The 25,071-nt window shown below is 43.6% G+C and overlaps 1 protein-coding gene across 1 annotated transcript in view; it reads right to left on the reverse strand.

Annotated features, from left to right (window-relative positions):
- The window catches only part of KLHDC2 (kelch domain containing 2), a 101,343-nt gene extending 81,494 nt beyond the window's left edge, over nucleotides 1–19,849 (reverse strand). The window contains exon 1 of the mRNA XM_069208696.1: nucleotides 19,555–19,849. Coding sequence (XP_069064797.1) covers nucleotides 19,555–19,716 — 162 coding nt within the window. The 5' untranslated portion in view covers nucleotides 19,717–19,849. The remainder of the gene's footprint in view (nucleotides 1–19,554) is intronic.
- Between the last annotated feature and the right edge of the window lie 5,222 nt (nucleotides 19,850–25,071).

Below are 25,071 nucleotides of genomic sequence, written 5' to 3' on the forward strand. Positions count from 1 at the left end.
TGCCTTGTTTCTTTCCTTTCTTCCTTTTTGCTTTCTTTCTCTTGCCTTCTTTCTTTACTTCCGTCTTTTCATTTTCTTTCCGTCTCATTGTCTTTCTTTTCCTCTTGCCTTCTTTCTCTCTTTATATCTCAAAGGCAAGAGGCAGGCAGAACAATTGGTGTTTTTTGGTCTGTTTTAGCCAGGACCTTTTGATTTTACTAAACTTATGTGAATAGCATGGTTTATTAGAAGGGTTTTCAGCCACACGCCATCTATTTGTCTGTCTTTGTATCTTTTACATTTCAATTCAGTACAGCATGTATCAAAGGGAAATGTGTCAACCCACTTCAGCCATTGTATGACTTTACTATGAATTACAGAATGCTACTCTTTCACATGGAGCACATCCCTTAAGTGCCTTGGAGAAACAAAACATAAATTGCCAAAAGGTTGGCGGCCAACACCATAACTATTGGCTTTTCCAATTACTGTTTTATTACTGCTACTTGTTTATATGCCTGACTGTTCAATCTGCAGTTCCCTTTAGTCTGATGACAATTAGGTCTTTTGCTGTATGCACAGACTTTTTCTGCCAAAAAAATAAAACCTGCTATGGGGTTAGAGAGAGGAACTAATGTACCAACCCACCTCTTCTTATTTAATTGTACCAGGAGCTCTACTGTGCAGCAAATTAATTCAGCAGGTGCATTGGCAGTAGGACTACACACATCCGTGCAATGTTTGCTCAGCTGTCAGGGAGACGCTGCTCGTTTGGAACAGATTACGAATAGTTGCGGTTTTAAATATTCGACTTCTGACTTTATATCGCTGCATCAAATATTACCCCCAGAGAGCGGCAAGAGTTTAAGTGAATCAGTTATCCAACAGACCAGAGGAACGCTGGAGGACCATTTTTAAGTTGTGCTTGGGAAATCTATTGTTTTTAATATAAATCTTAAAAGGGGCTTACATCCCGCCCCCTTTGCTTTCCTTGGCTCCTGTGCTTGCCACTTACTTTTCCTCCATTTCTACTGGCGGTAGAACTATTTTCTTGCATTTACCAATGCTTGTTCCAAGTGTGTTTGCTCTTATCAGTGTCTCGAGGTCGAAGTACTATGTTCATCCGCTTTGGTTTAGGAACTTCTTTTCTTATTTGATTTGCTACTTTACACATATCAATTATTCTTTTTTCCCTTTTCCTTTCATTTTATTCTTCCAGCAGAGATCATCATATACCACAGGCATAACTGCCGCCTCCTCCTTTACTTCAGCCCCCACCGGACCCAGCTCGTGAGAGGCATTCCATGCAATGTGAGAATGTATTCCTGACAGGAAAGGGACGTGCACTGCCTGTCTCGCTGCCCAACTCTGAAGCCTCATATGCTGTTGCACAAAAAATGTCAGCTTTGCGATGTGTCATAACATTTACACCCAAACCTCCGACAAGAGACACCCATCCAATCAGACGCGTTTGTCTGTTACATAAATAATTGTCATAAAAGGTGTCAGGTACATAGAAGTAGCAGCTGTGTCCGGCTATATAGCAGGACGGAGGCAAGTGTCCGGGACAGTAATTTTTAGATAATTGTTCTGTTTATGAGCACATCTGAGATCAATGCAGAGACTGTGAAAGACTTAGAACCTGGCAATTACAACATGAGAGGTAAACTACCTGATTTTTAAAAAGTGGATCTGAGTTCTCCATTAGTAGGCACCGATGTTGTGAGTGAAGGGATTAATCCACCCTTAGAGCAAGGAATATTTCTTTCTCTGGCAGTCCCTTTTTATTAATAGTTTTATATAGCGCACATAAGCCTTTAATGGGTGAAGGAATGCTTTACTTATAATCCACTTACAAGGGGAACAATGCACATAATATAAAAACCAAATCAATATATTGAATATAATGTGGTAAATGACTGCATTAAACATTTACACTGACAAACACACAAGTGGAGAGCGTTCTCGGAACGCAAATCCTGACAGCCGCCTTGAAAGCACCACCCCCTGCCTCCTCTCTTCGGACCTCCCCCTCACTGCGAGTCCTGCTCCTAGCCTGACACCAACATGACGGGCCACTTGCAGGTCACCACGGCCAGCCATCAGGACAACAATAACACATGCACGTCAGGCCACTCCGCTGACATCGCTGCTTCAGTGTCTGCATTACAGACAGCCGGGGAATGTGGAGGCTGGAATCCCCTTCTCCATCTCACAAGATTGGGTTTGAGCTGTAGAAGCTGCATTGCTTTTCAGACACTCTCCACCCTATTGTGTGTTAGAGGCAGGTGCACATGTTCCTTCCTTAGTCGGTCTTTGCGCTTTATGTTCTCAGTAATGTAAGGTTTGGTGGCTTCCAATCAAATTGTAGCACACACTTCCTGAGCTTCAGTGGATGAGATACATGCCCCCCACGCCAGCATTCTAATGGGGGTGCCCCCTGGGTTTTACCACTTAAAGGGTCATCGCTCACTTGTGAACAGACTTGCCTTGCCATGCTCTGCCCATAGAGCCTGACAGAATGGGTCTCCAGAACAGAGAAACAGCTTCAGTGGTCCTCCTTGCGTTGACTGCAGTGTGAGATGGACTATGTAGTGTTACGGCACTCCACTAACTGGCTGTCCAGCAGGCAGGGCCATCTCCTCTGCACCTGATTAGACCTACCATGACTTCATCCCATGGAGGCAGGATACATCTTTTAGGGGAGAAAGCCGGGGGCGGGATTGGCAGTGATCAGTGACTGCAGTGCAGGGCAAGTACTTTCGTTCTCTAGAATGACTCAGGCCTTGCTTGACTGCAGAGCTATAATGTAATCCTCGTTGAGAAGATTTTGACCTGTTGACTACTAATAGCTGGGATGTATTGGCTTTGACTGAAAACGTGGCTAACAACTCCCTTCCCTACTTGGTAAATGTTATATGTATATAAAAATCTATGTTGCCATTTAGACAGAATTAGAAGTGGTGAGGTAGTACTCATTATGTGACCTAAAATAAGCGGTTACTGTCCCAATACTATATATATATATATATATATATATATATATATATATATATATATATATATATATATATATATATATGCCAGGTCATTTTGGTGTGTACATTTTCTATCCCTTCTTCCTTCTGCTGCACTTTGATGGTGGAGTACCATTCTTCTAGCTCAAAGTAAGATCACCGATATGTCTCAGCTGTCTGCTTGCTATCAGCATATAATGGTTCTGGAAAATCTTAGTCTTGATACTGATGAGCAGGGCAATCACGAATGTCTTCAAATCATGGACATGCCAGACCTTGTTCAATTGGTTAATGGTGCTACCTATGCAACTGAGCACTCTGAACCTGTTTTAGCCTCATCTAAGTTTCTGGAGATCGTAGAAATCACCCAAATAGATCTTGTAGATAATTTTCCTATATAACTCCTTTTTGAACCCCTCAGAACCCTTAAATTAAGCAGTGATCAAGGCACATCTGCCATTTTGCTTTGGGACAAACTAAATATATCCGGATGGTTAGAGGATCCAACTTAAAATGTATCTTCTTTTGCCATTACCAACACTTGACAGCATATTAGGTACTTCTCTACGCCACCACATTCCATGTACGCCACCTTAACATAGAGTTATCCATCCTCACTACACATGGTTTATTGAATGACCAGGTGAAGATTAAGAACTAGAGAATCTGAACAGAAATTGTGCTGATTTTACAGGCGGATGGGCTTATGGAAAAAATGTCCCTTAAACACTTCTCCATTCTCAGTGCCTTCATTATTAACACAAAATGTAAAGCCATTAGTATGCCAAACACAGTACAGTCTTTTATGTAGTATATTAAATGTGGCTCATAGCTAAATCTCTGTTCAGCAACGATCTAGCAGCACTGTACTATGATCATTCTTAGCAATGTACTTCAATATACTAAAAACAACTCTGTCGTCATGGGTAGTGTCACAGAGCTGCACAAAAGGAGTTATATCTCCCTTATTGGAGAAGCCCAATTGAGATCCAGAAGACAAAGCCAACTACTGCCGTATCACTATCAGTCCCAGACTGGGCAACATTTTGGAGAAAGTTATGTCAATGCAGCTATCTGCTTTTCTAAAACACTACATATTCTTAGTGACATGTGATGTTTTCATCTCAGAAGTGGCAACAGCCATGTTACTTGCCACTGATGCGATGTGTCACATTGTGGAGCAGAAGTGGTTGCATGAACAACTCATTTGCCTTCCAGACGATTGACTATGGCATGCTATCCAATCCTTTGAAGGAGACAGGAGTAACAAGCACAGTCCCCATGCGGTTTTCCTTATTTCCCGAAAGATGGGTACAATCTGTAGAGCTAGGTAATGTTAATTTCAGCTAATGTGGAGTTTTTTCTGGGTGGTCCACAAATTGTTAACCATGTTTTTCAAGCATCATGTAAACCTTCTGTCCAACTTTATTCAACATTTTGGTTGCACTGCTTTTTCATAAGTAGAGACTCGCAAATTATTACACGCTTAGACCATCAGGCATCTGCATCTATGTCACGTTTCCATAACTGCATGCACACAGTCCAGCAATAGATGCCCTTTCATTTTCTCAAATTAAATCCCAATGAAATGGGAATGAGCGCTGGGGCCTGGTCACATTGGCCTAGATAGTCTTGGAAAGGTGTCTCTTACTTTCCATGATGCAAAATCCTTTATATGTTCGGACAAAGAACTTTCTGTGCAATTATAAATAACTACAGTACATAATTTATATTTCTGTTTATTGAGTACGCTAAAACAAGCTCTCCTGTTTTTCCTGGAGATTTACATAAATCTGTTGTTACCTCACGTGTCAGGTCCAAATTAGATTACTGCAGAAGCTTATATTTGTGACTGCCATATTCAAACAGCAAAAAAACTTCTCTGTTTCGCTTGTCATCTAAAAAAAAAAAAAAAAAAAAAAAAAAAAAAAAAAAAAAAAAAACGATCATATGTTCGAGACCTACAAAAAGCTATACTGGCTGGTAGTGAACCAAAAAGTTCAATGTAAGCGCCCCTATAGTATACATAAAGCTTACTATCATCCAGATGTGTCTTCCTCAACCCTTCTGGTGCATGGTTACCTCCCTCCAAGATTTCTGCACTGAGAAGCCCTGCAAGTATCCTCTATAAAGGTAGTGTGTGAGGGTCTGAGCTCATTCAACTTTCTTGGTTCGAAACTTTGGGACCAACTATCATCATTCACCAATGCACTACATACACCAGAGCTCTTAAATTCTTTCTGTTGTGTTCATTTAGTTTTGAGCCAGTTCTCTTGTGATCTATAATACCCAGTGGCCACAAAGCATTTAGTATATGTTGCCCTCTAGAAGTAATAAAATGAATCAAACAAACCAGGCTCCTACTCTGTAGGCAATGGATCACCCACGTGAGAAGACTTGCATTAATACTCAACTTTTAAACTCAGTGATGTGGATAATAAAGTGATATCTCGCAATCTCTCCTATCAGACTTGCACTAGAACTGTAACTGTTCAGTGACAACCAGAATCTTAGAAGCAAATCTAAACTATTTCTCAAAACATCCAGTTTCAAAAAATGGCCATCCCCCAGAGCATCTACCTATGAGCTGTAATGTCGTTTCAACCAACACTCCAAATCATCTAAGCCAAACGAATGGATTGTCTACCCTAACATTACTCACTTTGTTCATACTCATGCACTTACCACCCTGTTGATGATATACACTTTTCACTATTGCACTATCTCTGCACTGCTGATGAGCTGAAGGTGTCATCTGCCCCAGTGCTAGACACATTATGTAAAGTTCTTGTCACCATATATTTGTTCAAGTGAGATACATGTCTCTACCACACCTCACCCTCTTCCACAAACCTGAATACAAATGGATTTAAATTATAACTCTACCACTGCATTGTATTACTACAAATGTACATAACTTTTATTGCTCTACATATTACTAATGCCAACCACAAATGTCCATAGCCGTGTTACCATTCACAGTATGCCACATATTTTCACTTGCAGATACTGTGCAAGTCTTCAGGGTCTATACCACTAGCTCTAAAACAATGAAAGCAATTTGATTTTACACTGCCTATATTACCATACTTTTACTAGCTCCATGTGTACAACAGACACACTCAAATGCACAACGGTTTATAGGACTGTCTGATCGATGCCCCTAGAATATTTCAGGATTCAGGATTCAAGGGGCATGGTAGGATTAAGAAAGTGACAATGACTCTGCACTATGCTAAACCTGACCAGATCAGCTTATGTTGGAAAATGGGTTATTGGTAAGGGCAGGTAAGTATCTACACTTAGCAATAGGCCACTAACCTCCACTTAGGTCCAGTTAGGTCTCAGTAATTAAAACCCAGCTCAACCCTTGGTAGCTTGGCAACGAGCGACAAGGCTTAACTTAAGCATTCAAATATCACAAACAATAATTAAATAAAACACAGGAAACAGTTAAAAAATCCGAAATTAATAAAAATAGATTATATTTCTATCTTTAAAATGACACCAAAATTAATACAATCAGATAAGGGGAACCAGAGAAATGAATTTTTAAAGAATTAATGCTTTCTAGCACATAGAAGCAACTAGCGGTCAAAGGGTTAAAAAAAGAAAGGTCACACTGGAAAGGAACAGAGTCCAGAGTTCAGGCCACCCACAAGGTAACACTGTCACACTTACTTTCAGAAGTGTTTGATTCAGGAAAGTGGTCCACATCACCAGCCAAGGGTTCAGAGGCTCTGGTGTGCCTCTTGGGGTTTGGGACTACAACTCCCACAATGCACCTCTTCAACTTATGGAGTTGCTCCAAACTTCTGGATCTTCTTCCAGAGGTCCTTTTTGTGTCCTTAAAGTGTCCACAACTTGATCCAAGGTTCCAGCAGCTGAGTTGCTCCTTGGGAGTTGGGACTACAATTCCCAGAATGCACCTGGTCAGAATCCTCAAATGGCCACTGGACGCTGGTCAGCTGGGCACTGCTTGCAGGACTTTATGCAGGGGACTCTGGGCAGCTCCTTTGTACCTGTAGCAAACAGGGAGTCCCTCCTCGAACCAGTTGAAGCCAGGCAAAGTCCGTCTTGTGGTGAAGCCCAAGTGTGCAGCTGGTGCAGTCCTTCAGAGTGCAGGGTCCAGGTGCAGGCCAGGGGTCCAGCAGTGCAGTCCTTCTTCTCCTGTACTTCTTCCTTGTTGGAATCTGATGGGTATCTGAGGTGTGGGTGCAGCTCTGCCAGTTTTATCCTTGCTCCTGGGTGAAAAGCAGGGGGGGTCCTGGTTCTCCAAACAGGTGCAGGGTCCTTCCCCCTGTGATTACCACTTCCTGGGAAGTGTGGCAAAAATCAGTCCCAGGAGTCAACATTCCTCAAAAATCCATCATGGCTGAAAGTGATTTTTGGAGTTAGATCTGGCTGAACCAACCCACTGGTGTGGCTAAAAATCATAAACACACCCCTCTCCTAATCTAATCAAGGGGGCACCTAGTTGTCTGGGGTTGCAGAATGTGGGGGTGTTGCTGGGTTGCTCCATTTTTGAAGACCAGTTTGGCAGCCCTCCCCCTTCCTGCCTCACCATCTGCTGAGGGGAGATTCCCTCCCAAAGGCAGATCTCTTTGTGTGAAGCCAGGCCACTTCGCACCTCATCAAGGCAGCCTGGCCAATCAGAGCACAGCAGCAAAAACAATGGAGGGCTGAAATTGGCAACTTTTCAGGTAAAGTTTAAAACTCTTTTCCTGAACAAGTTATATTAAATCCAATAACTTGAAGTTGTGGGATTTATTATAACAATTAATTTGATACCAAACTCTTTTCATCTGTCACTTAAGGGGACTTTTAAAATGAAAAGAAAGTCTCCCCATTCTAGCCTATGGAAGCCATTCACTACAATGAGGGGAACACGAATTTGGCTGTTTTACCTCACCAGGGCTTATAAAACTATTTGTAAAAGGTCCCTGCTTATAGTTACATGGCACCCAGCCCTAGGGGCACATAGGGCACACCTTAGGGGTGACTTATATGTAAACATAAGGTAGTTTATGACTTTCGAACTACTTTTAATTCCAAAGTCGAATTTGCATATAACTTTAATTTAAAAGCAGCCAGCAAGGCAGGCCTCCCTTTAAAATGACACTGGGCACTTCAGCAGTGCACCTATGGGTGCACTACATATGCTGGTGTCCCTAAACCTACATGCCCTACCATATACTAGGGACTTACAGGTAGGTTGACTTAGCCAATTATAATTAGCCTAATTTGCATATTGATTTTACACAGAGGCCCTGGACTGGTTAGCAGTACCCAGGGCACCATCAGAGTCAGGAAAACACCAGCCAAAAGTGGGAAATGGGGGCAAAAAGTTAGGGGGGCTCTGCAATCAGCCCTGTTTTCTCACTGCTTAAAACAGCAAAAAGCAAAAAGGACTGCTAAGATAGGTCAGTGTGTTGTGAGAAAAACAGTTCTGGTATCAAAGTGTGAAGTGCGTCACCAGGACATTATGCTACAATATCACAGCACTATTCAATTAAGTAATTTATTCGATTTTCGTTTAAAGAAACCCCTTATCCCAATGACGGCTGTTATTTTGGTTATCAAGAATGTATTTGCATAGAATGCTAGAGAAACAAACTTCTAAACAAGTGTAAATATTTATCAGACAAAGAAGCTCTTTGCCTAATTGCAAGCAAGTCAAAATACCCAACGATCCAAATATTTAAATCCAATGCATTAAAGGTTGACCAAAGAAAGCCCTTACTAAGTAACAAAAGCCTCCCATTAAGTAAAATGTGCTGATGAAATTTAGCACAATACTACGAAACGTCAAAACTGTGGTGCCAAGTACTATAGTTGAGTCTGTTACACAAAATGGGACAATATGACGATGGGCAAATCTTGATGAGAATCAATAGAATATACGTCATAAATTGCAAGGAATTCTATTCTGCATAACATAACCTACGACCAGAAATGTACACTGATCATAAACTATAATGCTCATATTCTTTAATACTCATTTAATTCCTCGTTTGCTGGAAGAAACCCCAATTAGCTAAGGTCTACATTTTACTAAGTGCTTACAATTACAAAGTGTTCTACAGAGTACATTATTTCAATTATTTGACACCTTATCTAAATATGGATTTAGAATCAATGTACCCTGCATCTAATCGTTTCCCATTTAAAAAAAAAAAAAAAAAAGTTTGAAATGAAAAGCTCGACTCACAACTTCATGTGGTGTACTTTCATACTGGGAAATACTCATAAACCTGACTCGGTTCTGGGACTTAAGTGGAGGTAGTTCAAGAAGCAGCTGTTATTCCCACCTAGTACATCATTAGAATGAGCGAATGAAACAAGCAGCCAATACATCCAAAACCAATTTATGGCCCACATTGCGGATAAATAATGGAGAGGATTAGGCACAGAAGGAGAGATAAAGGAAGATAAAAAGGGTGGAAAACGAGGAACAGTTCAATGATAGACTATAGGATGGCCATAAGAGAGGAGGCAATCTTACTGAAAGCTAGCAGGAAAGAGACTAAAGGGGAGCAGGCAAAAATGAGGAGGAATAGCAGAAAGAAAACGTGAATGACAGTGTTAGAAAAAGGATGGAAGGCCAATAAGGAGAACAGGAATTAGGGTAACCTTTAAAACATCATGGTAAAAGAAATGAATAGTAAACAGAACAAGAGCTTATGGGAGGAAAGGGACTAAGGAAAGGGGAGGGTACAGAGATAAAACATGAATATAAGAGGTGCATGGGGACTTAGGAGATGCAAAAAAGAAGGGGGTAAAAAGATAAGAGAGAACTAGGATCATGGTCACAAAAACATGAAAGTATTCAATGTTTGGTGCAGGGTCCACATGACAAGGAGTGGTCATTATCAAGTCATTAGCCAAGATAAAACTGCAGACCTTGCACTGCAATGGGTCTCAAAGGAGTTAGCCACATGCCCTACAACACATCAAAAACGTTATACACACGTTGGCCAAGAGCATACCAAGAATGGAATTCTGATACATCAGTCTTTGAAGTGGAGATAGACAGCAGCGAACAAAAAACCCTATATTCTCCCTTCCAAATGGACTTCAGTTCTACAGCAGCATCTACAATGCTTTTATTGCAAGAGACATTGAGTGTTTAAGTTAGGCAAGCCAAGGCAAGAATATATATGTCTTGTCAAGGATACCTTAATGCTAATGTTCCAGAAAGCGTACTGTTTATGCTATTGTGTTTAAGTCACACTGTGAGAGATCCTCTTTTAAAAAAATATTCACTACAGTTTGAAAACGAATATTACATACAATGAGCAAGATGTCTCTGTGAAATTTTCACTGCTGACATCTACAGTATGTGTTCTGCAGGTCTCAAGTTTGAATCTAGGTAAGGTCAATCCAGACTTTTACGCTATCAATTTAATTGAGCCTCATCAAATTTGCTAACTGTGGCAACTGCGATCTACAGCAAATATAAATCACAAAACTTGTGTTACACACTATGCACAAAAACTAGTTATCAATCATGGATTGGAAAATACAAGATTTTCACAGATCAACTGCACTTCTGTCCTCATTCGTGGAAAATTAAGACGTTTCCTCTGTAACCCAGCATTTCAGTTTTGACAGATTCAGAGCTATGCTGCTGCTTGGAGGCAATACAGCTTTGGCATCATTAGTCCCATGTGACGTGTCCTAAAATATGATGTCACAACTGCCCTGTTGATTGGGGACTGTCACCCCCACTCCATTATTGTCTGTCAAACGACTTTTTATTTATATATTTAAGAAAAACAATATGTAACATAATATTCTAGCCATGTGTGGTATAGATATATCACCCATATTGATATTTGATTCTTTATGTACACGCAGCAGAAAAAAACAGAAAACTCAAACTCCCCGCCCACCTCCAATGATTGAATCGACCATCAACATTAAACATATCTTAAACTCCAGTATTTCACATTTCCCCTGCCGCCCCCTTTCGGTGCCCAGAACAATGTGAGCCCCCCCCCCACTTCTTTAAACCCACTTTAAAAGGCCTTTTCAGAGGGGGTCCTGTCCCCCTCACTCAAACAGTCCAATAGCTCTCCACCCTGCAAGGTATAAATGTATGGCAAACCCTTGCACATAACTTCTAACAAAGGTCTCCACACGTCTTCAACCTTCAGGTGCGTAACATCAAAGTATCTACTTGAAGGCTCTAAGGCCACAATGTTCAGAATTCTACACCACTGAGATATCGAGCGCGTCTGCTTTTTTTCCAATGAAAAGAGATGGTCAACTTTGCTGGCCCAACACACTGTATTGCATATCATTTTTTTGTTTCATCAGTCCATCATATCCTTTGAGGCTTAGGCCTGGGAGCCTTCCAGGTTTTACAGGGTTTGGAAAGCCTAAATGTTTTTTTTTTTTTCAGAAGTTCAGCCTCTTCCAACCAGAATTCGTTTAACTTGATGCATTCCTACCAAATATGTAATGCATCATAATAGCTCCAGAACTTTGGGCTAACACTTAGGTACATACAATGGAGAAACCTAGGTGTATAATTCCAGCCATTCCAGATCTTATAGTGAATCTTGGCAGAAGAACCAAGAATGACCCTCTTTAGTTATTCCCACTGTTTTAGAGGGATTATCATTCCCCAGTCCTTTATATTTTTCCAACAATTTTGGTCATCAGATTCTAGCAGCAATTTCCCGATAACTCCACAGCTGCTATTATTTTTGGGCGGAAACTTTATGATGGTGTTTTTTTGCCTCATGGCTGCCTACTTAATTCTAGAATGTAAACCCCAATACCTAATTTGTGAATATCTAAGCCCCCCCTTATCTAATTGAAAATCAGACTGACAACGCACAAAGAATTTGATAAGCCCATCATAACACATATCCAAAGCCATCCTACACTAACCCTCCAGCATGTCTGAAAGGGCGACTCTCTTATGCAAAGTGTGAATTCTTCACTAAAGTGGACTAGTCGTAAAGAAAAGGGAAGGACATAAATCCCTCTCTTCTTTGCTATTTAATCCCAAACCTTAAGTGCACTGATAAATGAGGTGCATTGGGAAGACCATATCTCTTTTCCTCCCAGATCAGATCCCAAAGAGGCCTTCCCATGATAGTATGGTCCATACATACCCGTTTTGTGTCCGATTCTGACATGGATCTCTCCACATTCCACTCCAAATCTGGATTGACTGCTGCAGAATAAAGGTATATATTGTGTAAAGCCATGGCCCTTTTTAGGTTGCGCTTGCCAGACAGTGCAACTATCTGGTTGAAAAAGACCTGTCACCCTACCAAGACCTTAGGCTTACAGCTCACCCACTGCTTAGTGGTTGGCTTTATTAATACTCTCATTTATTTGCTTACTATTCAATGGCTTTACTTGTCTCATCTTATCCATCTTGGATTTGTCACTCTTCTGGAGCACGACCTCTTTACCAACCTTTTGATTAGCTGCGCTGTTCACTTTTAGAAAACTACTTTTTTATTTATGGTTAAGCACTACATTAGAGTGCATATGTTTTGCAGCTCTCTCCGCCATGTACTGTTTCTCTGCCCCTGCACACTCTATCTTGCTAGTTTATAATCTCATTTTTCTTCCACTGTTCCACTACTCGGATTATCCTTGCAGAAGGGAAGTTCACCCCAGAGTCATTTACATATTCATGAAGGCTCTCTGCCAGCGGGCGAAGAGCTCCAAGCACTGCTCATGATGACAGGGTAAGCTCGCCACGTACCACTGAATGTCCTACAACCTCTCTGTACAAAAGTATCAGGAACAACTTTGCTATAGTGCTTCATATTGATTTCACACCAAAAAAAAGCCATGGGACTTTCAATGTGCATGAAGAACTATCTGCATTTAAGTCATTCACTGGGCATGTTAACCCCCAGCAAAACATGCACTGCAAAAGATTGTTCACTGAGGAACTAAAAGCCGTGGAGTCCTTCAGACCACCTAGGTGCGTGGTCACCTTTGAGGCTTGCTTGTCTTCATTCATTGAAAAAACTATTACTCACCCCGCGACCATGTGTCCACCAGTACTGAAGGGGTTTAAAACCGCACGCACCCTGAACACAGGTGTCGCAAATTCATGGTAAATGGGAAGACAGTTTGTCCACACATCTGTCATACTGGCCATTTGTGGAGAACCAGCAGTGGTGATAACCTGCAAGGGCCTTTCATAGTAGGGAGATTTTTTTATTTATTTTTTATAACTCTGTTTTTATTGAGTTTGGAAAACATAACCAACAAAGATACAATGCAGTGCATATCAATGCAAGATATCACAGTATCTTTTTGTCACATTTCTGGAGGACAGAGTAAACATACTATTCGAAACAGGGATCTATAGCACCTACTGCAACAGCAACTTCCCTCAACCTCCCCACCCAGATAGGATCCACATGGAACCAATCCTTTCATATATCATGAGTAACACAGACACAGCCTCACCACAGTTGGTTGTCACCTCTCTGATCGAGGCAAGGTTCACTTAATCAGCCATCATCATCAGTGCTCCCCTCTGAACGTAACTTTTCCACACCAGTGAACCGTTCCAGTAGTGTCCCCCATGCAATCACATCCGTTAGTGCCCCCTCCTCTCTATGTCTTATCTGCATATATTGTTCTTCAGCAGCACACCATTCCATTAAATCTTGTATCTAGCAAGGGATGGAAGGGTTCCGAACATTCATCCAGCCAATGGCCAGCCTGCGCTTGGCGAGCACCAGAGCCAGCTGTGTGAGCCTATATGGGATGCTCTTGCCCTGCAGTCTCCGCACTACACCTAAAAGACATGTCAAAGGCATTACTTCTAGCCCCAATCCCTTTACCTCCTCTACTTTCCCCAAACACCTCCCGCCAAAAATCGGTGCACCATCCTACAGGACCAAGCTAAGTGTAGGAAGGAGGCCTTAAATGCGCCACATCTGGGACACCCAGGCCCTCTTGCTGGATTGATCTTTGTTAAGACGGTCAGGTGTGATATACGTCGGATGCAAAAAATTTAAGTGTAATAGTTTAAATCTGTTGTTGCATGACACCGTGCGCACCCGTGACAACGCTGTTGCCCAGTCCACGTCCTCCATGGGGTCCCCCGTTCACGCTCCGAAGCCGTACGCCAACACTTATTGCACCTGGTTGATCAGCCCGAAGGGCTTTATAAAACCGAGTGATCAAATGGGTCCCCTCACCCCAATTTATCAGCTCACTCAACACCATCCATACCGGAGGGGCCGCCGGGAAATCACACCAGATCTCCCGCGCCACACTCTCCATTTTTGCATATTGCAAAAACTGACCTGGGCCCAACCCAAACGTGTCCCGGGCCTCAGAGAAGGAGATAAACTCCCTGTTGGGGTATAAATCTCCTGCCACTTCACATACTCCAAGCCTCCAGCCTTCCATTCACATTAGGTTATTCATGTCCCTAAATGGGGCTAAGTCCCAAATCTTTAATTCTCTATCAAACGGGGCACGTCGAAGCACATTCCTAACGGCCTGACCAGATAGGGGATAGCAGTCTCCGACCGACCGGCCGACATCAATACATGTGCCAGCACCTTCCCATCCAGCATTCCTGCAAAGTTACCACAGAAAAGCGAACGAATAGCGTATCTTATAGCTGTTGCCATTGCTTCCCATATAAATGTCATCACGGGTGGGTGGCCAGGTCAGTAGGGATGTTGTTTTTTTTCTTGCAGGAGCTAAAATGACGCAAAGATTCAAGTATATAAATTAGAGGTTTCATTTACTATGAATGGGGGTTTAATTTGTGTATAATCAATCACAAGTTAAAATTAAGCAAGGAGGAGAGAAGATGGGGTGTAACAGCGAGAGCTGCCGACTTTTGAACTAGGCAACCAAGTTTGAGTCTTGCCGTCGGCTCAACATCCTGAGATTATGGGCATATCGCACTCGTGCCTACAAAAGTGAACGTGCACTTGTGTAATGTAACTGGGGTAATGTAACTGGTGCTCATGTAAAGCACTTCAATACCTCCATCTCGAGTTTGCGCTATATATTAAAAAAAAAAAAAAAGGCAAATCAAAAACCTGCAAGGACACCCAATGACGGTGGGAGAGAGACATGACAGGTATTCATGGGGTCAGGGGGGAACAGGCGACAGCGAAGAGGGAGACTGAGGTATGGGACAAACAAGAATGCAAAATGTGGGGGCAGTGCAATCTGAAACTCATGCAAACTGAGCAGCAGGGAGAGCTAGAGAGTTGGAGGGGGCAAGAAATAGCACCCAAATAAAGTCAGGACTGCGGCCGGGCACAGATTAAGTATAATCAATCTGTTCTTGGTCCCTGCTCCATAGCAAGCATCTGAACATGGTGTTTCGGCTGCAATGGCAAAGGAACACAGCTTAAAAGAAGAGTGACGCTGGAGCAGACAAATGGATTTTAACCATGGGAAGAAAATGGAAATAATTTGGCCATCGTATCCTAACCCCCAATACTTCGGTTCACCAAACCTTCTCATATGGCCCAACCTGATCACGTACATCCACCCCCAATCTACTTTACCCCAAACCCTATGTCTTTATCTTTTAGTTAGTTAAAATAGTCAACATTACCTATGCACAGATTCTAAGTGTAAAACAACTGATTTTAATTTAGTTTTACCTAGAGCTAAGAAATGGGGACCCAACCTATACCACTGAAGCCCTGAAACCATCCTTCTCAGCAGCTGGTGGGTACAAATCATACAGGAGTGGCAGCACTCTACACCCCAAACACTCCCCAGAAGCCATGTTAATCCAGTTAATCTATTAAGGCACAGCAAATATCTGTGCGAGTGAAGGAGGATCTCCCCCTTCTGAGCAGATCAATTTCAAAACATGCATCTTCATTCTGTGGTCATATTGAAGTTCAGCTTGTATGGCCAGAAGCCACAGAGATTGGCCTTTCCCTCAATACCCACTGCAAGTGCTGATTCTTGGTCACTGGTCCAGCCAATACTTGGGTTCTCCCTCCTGAACTAATTTTCCAAACCTTTCACTTTTAGCAATGCAACTCATACTTGGAGTTGCATGTTAGCCATGGACTGCAAATTTTAAAGTTCTAGACACCTTCAGGGTGTCCAACAAGTTAAAACTAAGCAAGGAGGAGAGAAGATGGTATGTAACAGCGAGAGATGCCGACTTTGGAGCTGGGCAACCAACTTCAAGTCTTGGCGTCGGCTCAACATCCTGAGATTCTGGGCCCATCGCTCTCATGCCTACAAAAGTGAACGTGCACTTGTGTAATGTAACTAGTGTAATGTAACTGGTGCTCATGTAAAGCGCTTTAATACTGAGAGAGTGTAGCTTATACAATCTATTTTAACATGAAATGTTTATGAACTAATGTATAATAATCCTGCATAGAAAATGTATTAATGTATTGTGCTAAAATGTGCGCTTGAAATGTGCCCACAGGGAGTGGCCATCAATATATACGGGGACTAATGAAACTGACTAATAATGTTGAAATGTTATGTTATGATATGATTTTACACTAATAATAGTAAGAGATATGTAAAGGTTTTGCTAATAAATCACTAGGCCTTAGTTAGCATGAGTTGAGGCCTAGCTGCCTGGCTCTCATATTAAATGTATTTTTCTAACGTGCAGTGTGCTGACTTGCTGAAGGACATGAACTCTTGTTTTTCTCCAAACTAGAAGCTGAATGTAACTGTAGTAGATTCGTTCTCATGAAATTCGACTTGCTTGTAGAAACATTTTAGCTGAATGCAACACTGTAGACCAACTCGTAGGTACAAGGTTGTCTGAGCCGGTACAGACAATGGAGCCACTGACAGAAGATGTGCAAAGGACCACAAGACTATGAAATCATACCGGACATTCCACCCGCTAAAGACGTAAATCATAAGGACCAATAAAATACGTGAGAACTGTTATGGGGTGGCAAATTTGATGAGCTAATGTGAAGATAATTGGTTAAAGATAGTGGGGTGCAACCCCTTGTCAAACCAAATTTTAGGGGAATGTACAACGAAAAGGGGATAAAAACCCTTGACACCAGGAAGTAAATTAGAACAGGGGGATAGGAGAGAGTTAGGGGAGATGCTGAGGCGATTTGCTATGATCCAGACACTTTGTCACTCTGCATAGAGACTTTGCTGTTTGGTTCTTAAAACCATTCTTGCCTTATAAAATTGCCCGTTTACACTTTACCTCCTTATGAGGGAAGTGCCCCCTTTCACCCGATTGCTGAATTCCTGATGGCGAACCAAATGATGTCCTGAGGACGAAGACCGAACCTGAGAGCTGACTCAAAGACGGAGGGTAACTATATGACAATGAATTGTGATTGTATGTTTGCTTTTCCTTTCTAGGTACCATCTGCTCCTTTTGACAGAGACCATAGCTAGATGTTGTCCAAATTGGTGTTACTAAATTGTTTTGCATGAAGCCCAACATGCCAATGCTAATTCGAGGTTAGTTGAGAGGGGTTCACCAAACTGACGCAAATAGACAAATGACCAAATCTGTGCTTTGCTGAATAACGTGATGATGATACTCTGCTAAAGATAACCTATGCTGACGCTGTGTTATATTCTGATGTTTGTGATTCTTGCTTTGATGAAATCTTATCAAGAGTTGCCATATTGTGACTTAGCTAATGTGTTTCTTGGTTTTTAGACTAATAAACTTGCTGGTAGAATATTAATCAATAGGGAATAAACTTCACAGAATCATATTAAACTGGTGTGGTTATCCATGACTGATAGGTCATGGTGGTCTTTTGAGTTTATTAAATGACTTTGAATAATTTGAATTGTCGTATTACTGTGAACCTTGATGACATTGACATGTTGATTAGCTATCTCGTCCTAAGATGTCTTCAATCAGGGTCAAAAGATTCATTGGCCTAAAACGAGTCCCAAAGTGAGTAAATTAATCATAAAGGGACGCGTTAACAATACCTTCATCTCGAGTTTGTGCTATATAAAAAAAAAAAAAAACTGCAAGGACAGCCCATGATGGCGGGAGAGAGGCATGACAAGTAGTCACGGGGATAAGGAGGAAACAGGCAACAGCGAGGAGGAAGACTGAGGGACGGGACAAACAAAAGAATGCAAAGCGTGGGGGGCAGTGCAATCTGAAACTCATGCAAATGCTGTGGTCGGAGCAGCCGGGAGAGTGGGAGGGGACAAGAAACAGTACCCAAATAAAGTCGGGAGCAGCGGCCAGGCACAGATTAAGTATAATTAATCTGTGCTTGGTACCTGCTTCACAACAAGCATCCAAAGATGGGTTTCGGCTGCACTGGCAAATGAACACAGCTTTAATGAAGAGTGACGCTGGAGCAGACACATGGTAAACAGGCCCTTAATGTACACAAGAGTATCTCGCAAGCGAGATGCATGCACTAACGCATGCACTCGTAGGCTCAACCTTAAACATTTTCAATGCAATGGGGCTCGCATTTGCTTGAGTTGGAGCTATTGGCGTTGTAAACTCCTAACCTAACTTTTCTTGCCACACAAATTAAAAGAAAAAAAACAAAGCGCGATCGCACTATGTAAAATGCAGCACAATCGCGCTGCGGGGAAAATTAACAGATAAAGTAGTCCAGAAACCAGACTCAAAACATTGAGCCTCGTATGTTTCTATTAGATTACCGGTGCTGTGTAGGCAGGCTAAACACCAGAAAAGGCATGACGTATGCATGCTTTTCACAAATGAAAGCAACCAGATTTTAAAGAGCAAGCCCAGGAACCAATGAAAGAGACTGACGTGACCTGGGCTGGTTTGAAGCCCAAAGAGAGATTACTTTATGGACGGCTTTGCGCTCGCCCATAAAAATGAAGGTGCTCACTAAGGGCCAAGGGTGGCTAAGTGAGCCGATTGCTCACCTTTGACAAAACGAGGTATTATAGAGGTCCTGAATTTAATCCCCTAAATGCAGACTCGTTTTCCTTTCTTATGGAGTATGTAAACTGAGCACCTCCGATGGAAGCTCCCTTGTACCTCCACATTCTGCCATGCAGCCCTCTTCTGCTTCGCTCTGCTCCCCCAGGTCCTTCATGACCCGCCGGTGGAAGGCTCGGACACCCAACCCACTCGTGAAAGGAACCCCTAAGCTAGGGTGACCAGATATTGAAAACCAAAACTGGGACATTCCACAAACATCTTATAGCACACCGGAGTATCAATAAAGGGGTACAGAATCACTTAGCTGACAGCGCTCATAAAACATGACTCACTAAGGCATTAAACGCAACACACAGAGTACTATCTATGTTAACTGTTAACTAAATGCTTTCTGACTGATTAAGCAAATTCTGCACTGGAAAACGTGAAATCCTACCTTTCTCAGTCAACCCTCTAAAGAAAACACGGCATTTGCTAAAGGTACTCCAGGCTGCCCGACAATAGGGTGAACAACCACGGCTGTCACTGCAAATACTTAACGCCTGTTCACACAACCTACGCCACCCACTAGGTGAAGTGTCGCATCGTATGCCCCCGTAAATTATCGAGGTGTTATACTGTCCAGTGATAAAGGATGATGTGTGGGTAGTGTCATGTTCTTACTAAGTTCACCTTATATCCTCCCCACACAAACATGTGCTGCCCGTCTGTCACGGCGACGTGCCCACTGCGCTCTGCGGGGACCGAGCACCGGACCTCCTGGGCCGGGGGCTGGTATGCTTCCTCCTCCTCCTCTTCATCTTCTTCCAGTAACTCATCGTTATCGTCCGCCATCACGGGGCCGTGGAGTATACCTAGATATGGCGGAGTCCCATCACTATTGCAGGAGGATGGACAAGTGACACGCAGCCTAGTTTCACAGGTTTCCACTGTCACCAACAACCGTAATCTGCCCCTGCTACTACATTGAACAGCAGCGCAATCAACATGGAAAAGGGACACATTTGTAAACACTCTATGAGTGCAGTTCTGCGTGAACTTGGTGGCCATCTTTGAATGGCGCAATGTCCAATGAACGAGAACAGGAACAGTAAGTTAAAGAAACAGAATCAAACGATTGTTTTGAATGCTTGGTTTTTATTCTGGAAAGTGGACGTACTTAAAGAATCAAGATTTTTCACAACACATACTATATATTTAAAACTGTGATTTGTTTTTTTCCTCACGTACAAAATCTTTGTCGATATATTCATGTTTTAAATAGTTGTGTATTTGTAGAACGCTTAATAAGACTCATGCTACTTAGAGCAATCGCACCCACATAGAGGCTGCAGCATGGTATCGCACTCGTACAATGTTTTCTCACTGCGTCATAATATGAGCTATTTAACTTTGTGGCGTGCCACCCCGCTAGGCAGGAGTTGTACTTAATTACCCTTAGTCCATCTTGTCATAGTCATTACCAATGAAGTCACCAACGGTGGAAAATTATCACAAGCATTGGCAAAGCCAATAGGACTCACCTATACAAGAGCTATTGGCTTGGCAATGTGTTTTGCCATGTTGTACACCAGTATGGCTAAAAGTTAGTGGCGTGGAGTCGGGGAGTAGAGTGTCATAGAGTGGATTTGTTGGAGTGTTGTAGAGTGTAGTGGGGGAGTAGAGAAGAGAGGGGTAGAGTTCAGTGGTTCAGTGACAGAGAATATCATAGAGTGGAGTGGGTTGGAATGGGATGGAGTGGGTTGGAGTGGATTGAGGTAGTGGAGTGGATTAAAGTAGAGTGGGGTGGATTGGACTGGGGTAGAGTTGGATGGATTAAGGGGAGTGGGGTAGATTGGATCGGGTGGATTGAAATTGGGTGAGGTGGATTGGATTGGATTTGAGTGGGGTGGATTAGATTGGATTGGGGCATGTGGTTTGGATTGGAGTGATAGTGCTGGAGTGAGGTGGATTGGAGTGTCACAGTGGATTTGTTGGAGTGTCATAGATTGGAGTGGGGGAGTAGAGTGTTGTAGAGTTGAGTAGAGGGAAGTAGAGTTCAGTGGTTCAGCGGCAGAGAGTTTTGTAGCATGGAGTATGGTGGAATAGAGTAGAGTGGGGTGGGTTGAATTGGACTGAGGTAGAGTGGGGTGGATTGAGTGGAGTGGGGTGGAATGGTATGGGGTAGATTGAAATGGTGGATTGGATTGGATTTGAGTGGGATGGGGTGGTTTGGATTCACTGGAATGTGTGGTGGACTGGACTGGAGTAGGGTGGATTGGATTGAAGTGGTGTGATTGTACTGGAATGGGCTGGGGTGGGGAGGATAGGCGTACAGTATGGAGGATTGGAATGAGTGGGGTGCATTGGAGTGGGATGGGGTAGATTAGATTGGAGAAGAGAGGTGTGGGTTGAATTGGGGTGGAGAGGGACGGATTGGATTGGGGTGTGATGGGCTGCAGTGGAATGGAGTGGATTGAGGTGGGGTGGATTAGATTTGAGTGGGGTATGTTGGGTTGGTCTGGAACAGGGTGGTTTGGAGCAGACTGGGGTCGACTGAACTAGGATGGGGTGGGGTAGATTGGATTGGGGTGGATTGGTTTGGCGGATAAATTGGATTGGTGGATTGGATTGGAGTGGGTGGGCTGGTTGGATTGGACTGTAGTGCAGTGGACTGAACTCTGGTGAATTGGATTGGGATGGATTGGAGTAAAGTGGGGTGGGTTGGAGTAGCGTGGATTGCATTGAGGTGAGGTGGAATGAAGTGAGATGGGTGGATGGATTGGATTGGAGTGGGGTGGGCTGAACTGGGATAGGGTGAATTGTATTGGTGTGGGGTGGACTTGGGTGGGGTGGGGTGGCTTGGCTTGGGTAGAGGTGGGGTGGATTGGAGTAGAGTGAGGATTGGATTGGAGTGGGGTGGATTGGATTGTAGTGGGATGGATTGGATTGAAATGGGGTGGGTCGATTAGGGCAGGGTGGCCTGGAGGGGATGGATTGGATTGGAGAGTGGTGGATTGGATTGGGGTGGGGTAAATTGGATTTGAGTGGGGTGGACTGGAGTGGATCAGTCTGGGGTGGATCAGATTGGGTGACCTGAATTGGAGAGGATAGGAGTTAGGTGGATTGGATTGAGTCAGTGGATTAGGGTGGGGTGGAATGGTTGAGTGTGGTGGATTGGACTGAGTGTGCTGGATTGGACTGGGGTTGATTGGACTGGGGCAAATTGTATGGGGTAGGGTGGATTGGATTGGGGTGTGGTGGATTGGATTTGGGTGTGGTGAATTGGAGTGGGATGGTATTAAATCAGAGTGGAGTGGATTGAGGTGGATTGGACCGTAGTGGATTAGGGTGGATTAGATTGGAGTGGGGTGAATTGGATTGGAGTGGGGTGATTGGATTGGAGCAGGGTGGACTGGATTGGTCTGGGGCGGATTAATTGGAGAGGGGTGGACTGGATTGGAGTGAGCAGATTAAGGTGGTTTGGAGTGGGGTGGATTGGACAGGAGTAGGGTGGATTAATGTGGACTGGATTGGACTTGAGTAGGGTGGATTAAAGTGGATTGTATGGGAGTGGGAAAGATTGGGGTGGTGGGAGCAGATTGGAATGGAGTGAAGTGGATTGGGTAGCAGTAGATCTGACTGGAGCATGAGATCTGGTTTCGAGCCTCGGCGTTGGTGCAACGTCCTCTGATTCTGGGCAAATCAATTATTCTCCCCGTGCCCCTGGACAGCGCCTTGAGACCCTCACGGGTGATAAGCCGCACTATATAAATCTACATTTAATTTCTTTGGAGTAGGGTGGACTGGAGTAGGTGGATTGGCTGGACTGGAGTGGTGTGGGTTGTATTGGAATAGGGGTGGGTTGAATTGGTTTGGAGTGGGATGAGATGGATTGGAGTGGGTGGGTTGGATTGGAGTGAGGGAGATCAGATTTGAGCGGGGTGGATTGGACTGGAATGGAGTGGATTGGAGTGGGGTGTATTCATTTGGGGTGAGGTGTATTGGATTGGAGTGATCGGGCTGGGCAGGCTTGGGGTGGATTGGATTGGTGTGGGGTGGAGTGGTGTGGGTGGACTGGATTGGAGTGGGGAGAATTGGAGTGGGGTGAATTGGGATGGGGTGGATTGTATTGGAGTGGGGCAGGTTGTTTTGGATTGAAGTGGAGCAGATTGGAGTGAGGTGGGTTGAAATGGGACAGATTGCTTTGAATTGGAGTAGGCAGACTGGAGTGAGACAGACTGGTTTGGTTGGAGTGGGTCAGACTAGAGTGGGACAAATTGTTTTGGACTGGAGTGGGGCAGATTGGAGTGGGTCAAATTGTAATAGGGTGGATTTGAGTGAGGTAGACTGGATTGGACTGGGTTGGTGTGGGGTGGATTGGAGCGCAGTGTTGTGGATTGGAGTGAAGTGAATCGGGATAGAGTGGGGTGGATTGGATTGAGGTGAGGTGGATGGGAGTGGGGCATATTGTTTTGGATTGGAGTGGGGCAGACTGAAGTGGGATGGATTGGATTGGGACGGATTGGTGCGGGACAGATTGTTCTGGATATAAGTGGGGCAGATTGGAGTGGGGCGGATTGTGTTGGATTGGAGTGAGCCAGATTTGAGTGGGACAGACTGTTTTGGATTGGAGTGGGGAAGATTTGAGTGAGGCAGATTGTTCTGGATTAAAGTGGGGCAGATTGGAGTGAGGTGGATTGGAGTGGGGCAGATTGCAGTGGGACAGATTGTTTTGGATTGGGCAGACTGGAGTGTAGCAGATTGTTTTGGATTGGCGTGGGGCAGATTGGAGTGGGGTAGGTGGGAGTGGGGCATATTGTTTTGGACTGGAGTGGGGCACAGATTGTTTTGGATTGGAGTGGGGCAGATTGTTTTGAAGTGGTGCAGATTGTTTTGGGTTAGAGTGTCGCAGAGTGGGGCAGATTAGATTTGGAGGGGTGGAAGTGGATTGGGTTGGTGTGGGGTGCATTGTAGTAGAGCGGATTAGAGTGTACTGCACAATTATGTGTTAAAGCACCATTTCAGAAAATACACATAATAAAGAAACAATGTAATTTTGCAATATTTAGAACAAGATAATCGTCATCTTTTGAGAACAGCAGCCACGAGCAAAAACAAAACAACACATGAGTGCAAAGTGAAAAAAGATGATCAGCTATAAAAAATAAAACTTTGCAAATGTTTTTTTTTTCCTGCTGGGCACGTTTTTGACAGTCACACACTTTCTGTTTGCAGGGCACTAGAAGTTAAAAAGAACAAAATAGTACCTCAGGAGCAGCGAACGGGCACTGTTTCAGTTAAATCAATCAGTGCTTGTCCCTGCTCCACAGAGAGGAGCAGGAATAATGCCAGGCCTGCAGTGACGAATTACAAGGCTGTAAAGCAGAGTGCCACTCAAGCCAACAAATGGTAAGCGACAGGCAGGCTCCAAGCCATTTCTGTATGCAACAGAGTCTCGCAAGCGAGACGCTAGCACATGCACCAACAGACTCGTCCCTAAAAAAATGTATGGGAACTTTGATCCTGAGTAAAGTGAGGGCGGGGTCTTCAGTCACCCTGAAGGGTGCCAAATCCCATAAATGTAATCCCCTATCAAAGGGGCTTACGAGCTCTTTGTTCCCATAATGCGGCTGTTGCCTTCGCTAACTGTGGAACCGGTTGCAACAATCTGCCCCTCTCTATCAATAGTTCCGGCAATGTATCCTCACCCATCATGCCCTGAAATAATCTCTCCTCCCCACCGTTTTAGTCCGTCATCCATCTGTTGCCGCATGTTGCAACTGTGCTGCACAGTAATGAAGCTGTATGTCTGGTAGCGGTAGACCCCCATCTTCTAAGTCTCTCCAAAGTGTGGAAAGGGAGACCCTGCTGCGGCGTCATGTCCAGATCAACGACAGCAGCAGACCATCAAGCCTAAGGAATAAATGGGTATTGAGTGGAAATAAGGAATTCTGAACCAGATAAAAACAGCTGGGAAGAAAAAACACTTTGGCGGCATCCACTTTGCCCATCATGGAAATGGGAAGCCTATTCCAGAAATCATCTGAGTTTTCCAGACCTCCCACCACTCTCTACATTAAGATGGTTATGAGCTACCTCTGTGTTGGTGATCCATGTGACCAGATATCAGAATCCCACCAATTCCCATTGCAGTCCTACATCTAGTAACTGTTCAACCGGTTTCCCAGTCATGCATGACTGATTCAT

This window comes from Pleurodeles waltl, chromosome 9, assembly GCF_031143425.1.
Source record: "Pleurodeles waltl isolate 20211129_DDA chromosome 9, aPleWal1.hap1.20221129, whole genome shotgun sequence".
In the NCBI taxonomy this organism is placed as follows: Eukaryota; Metazoa; Chordata; class Amphibia; order Caudata; family Salamandridae; genus Pleurodeles; species Pleurodeles waltl.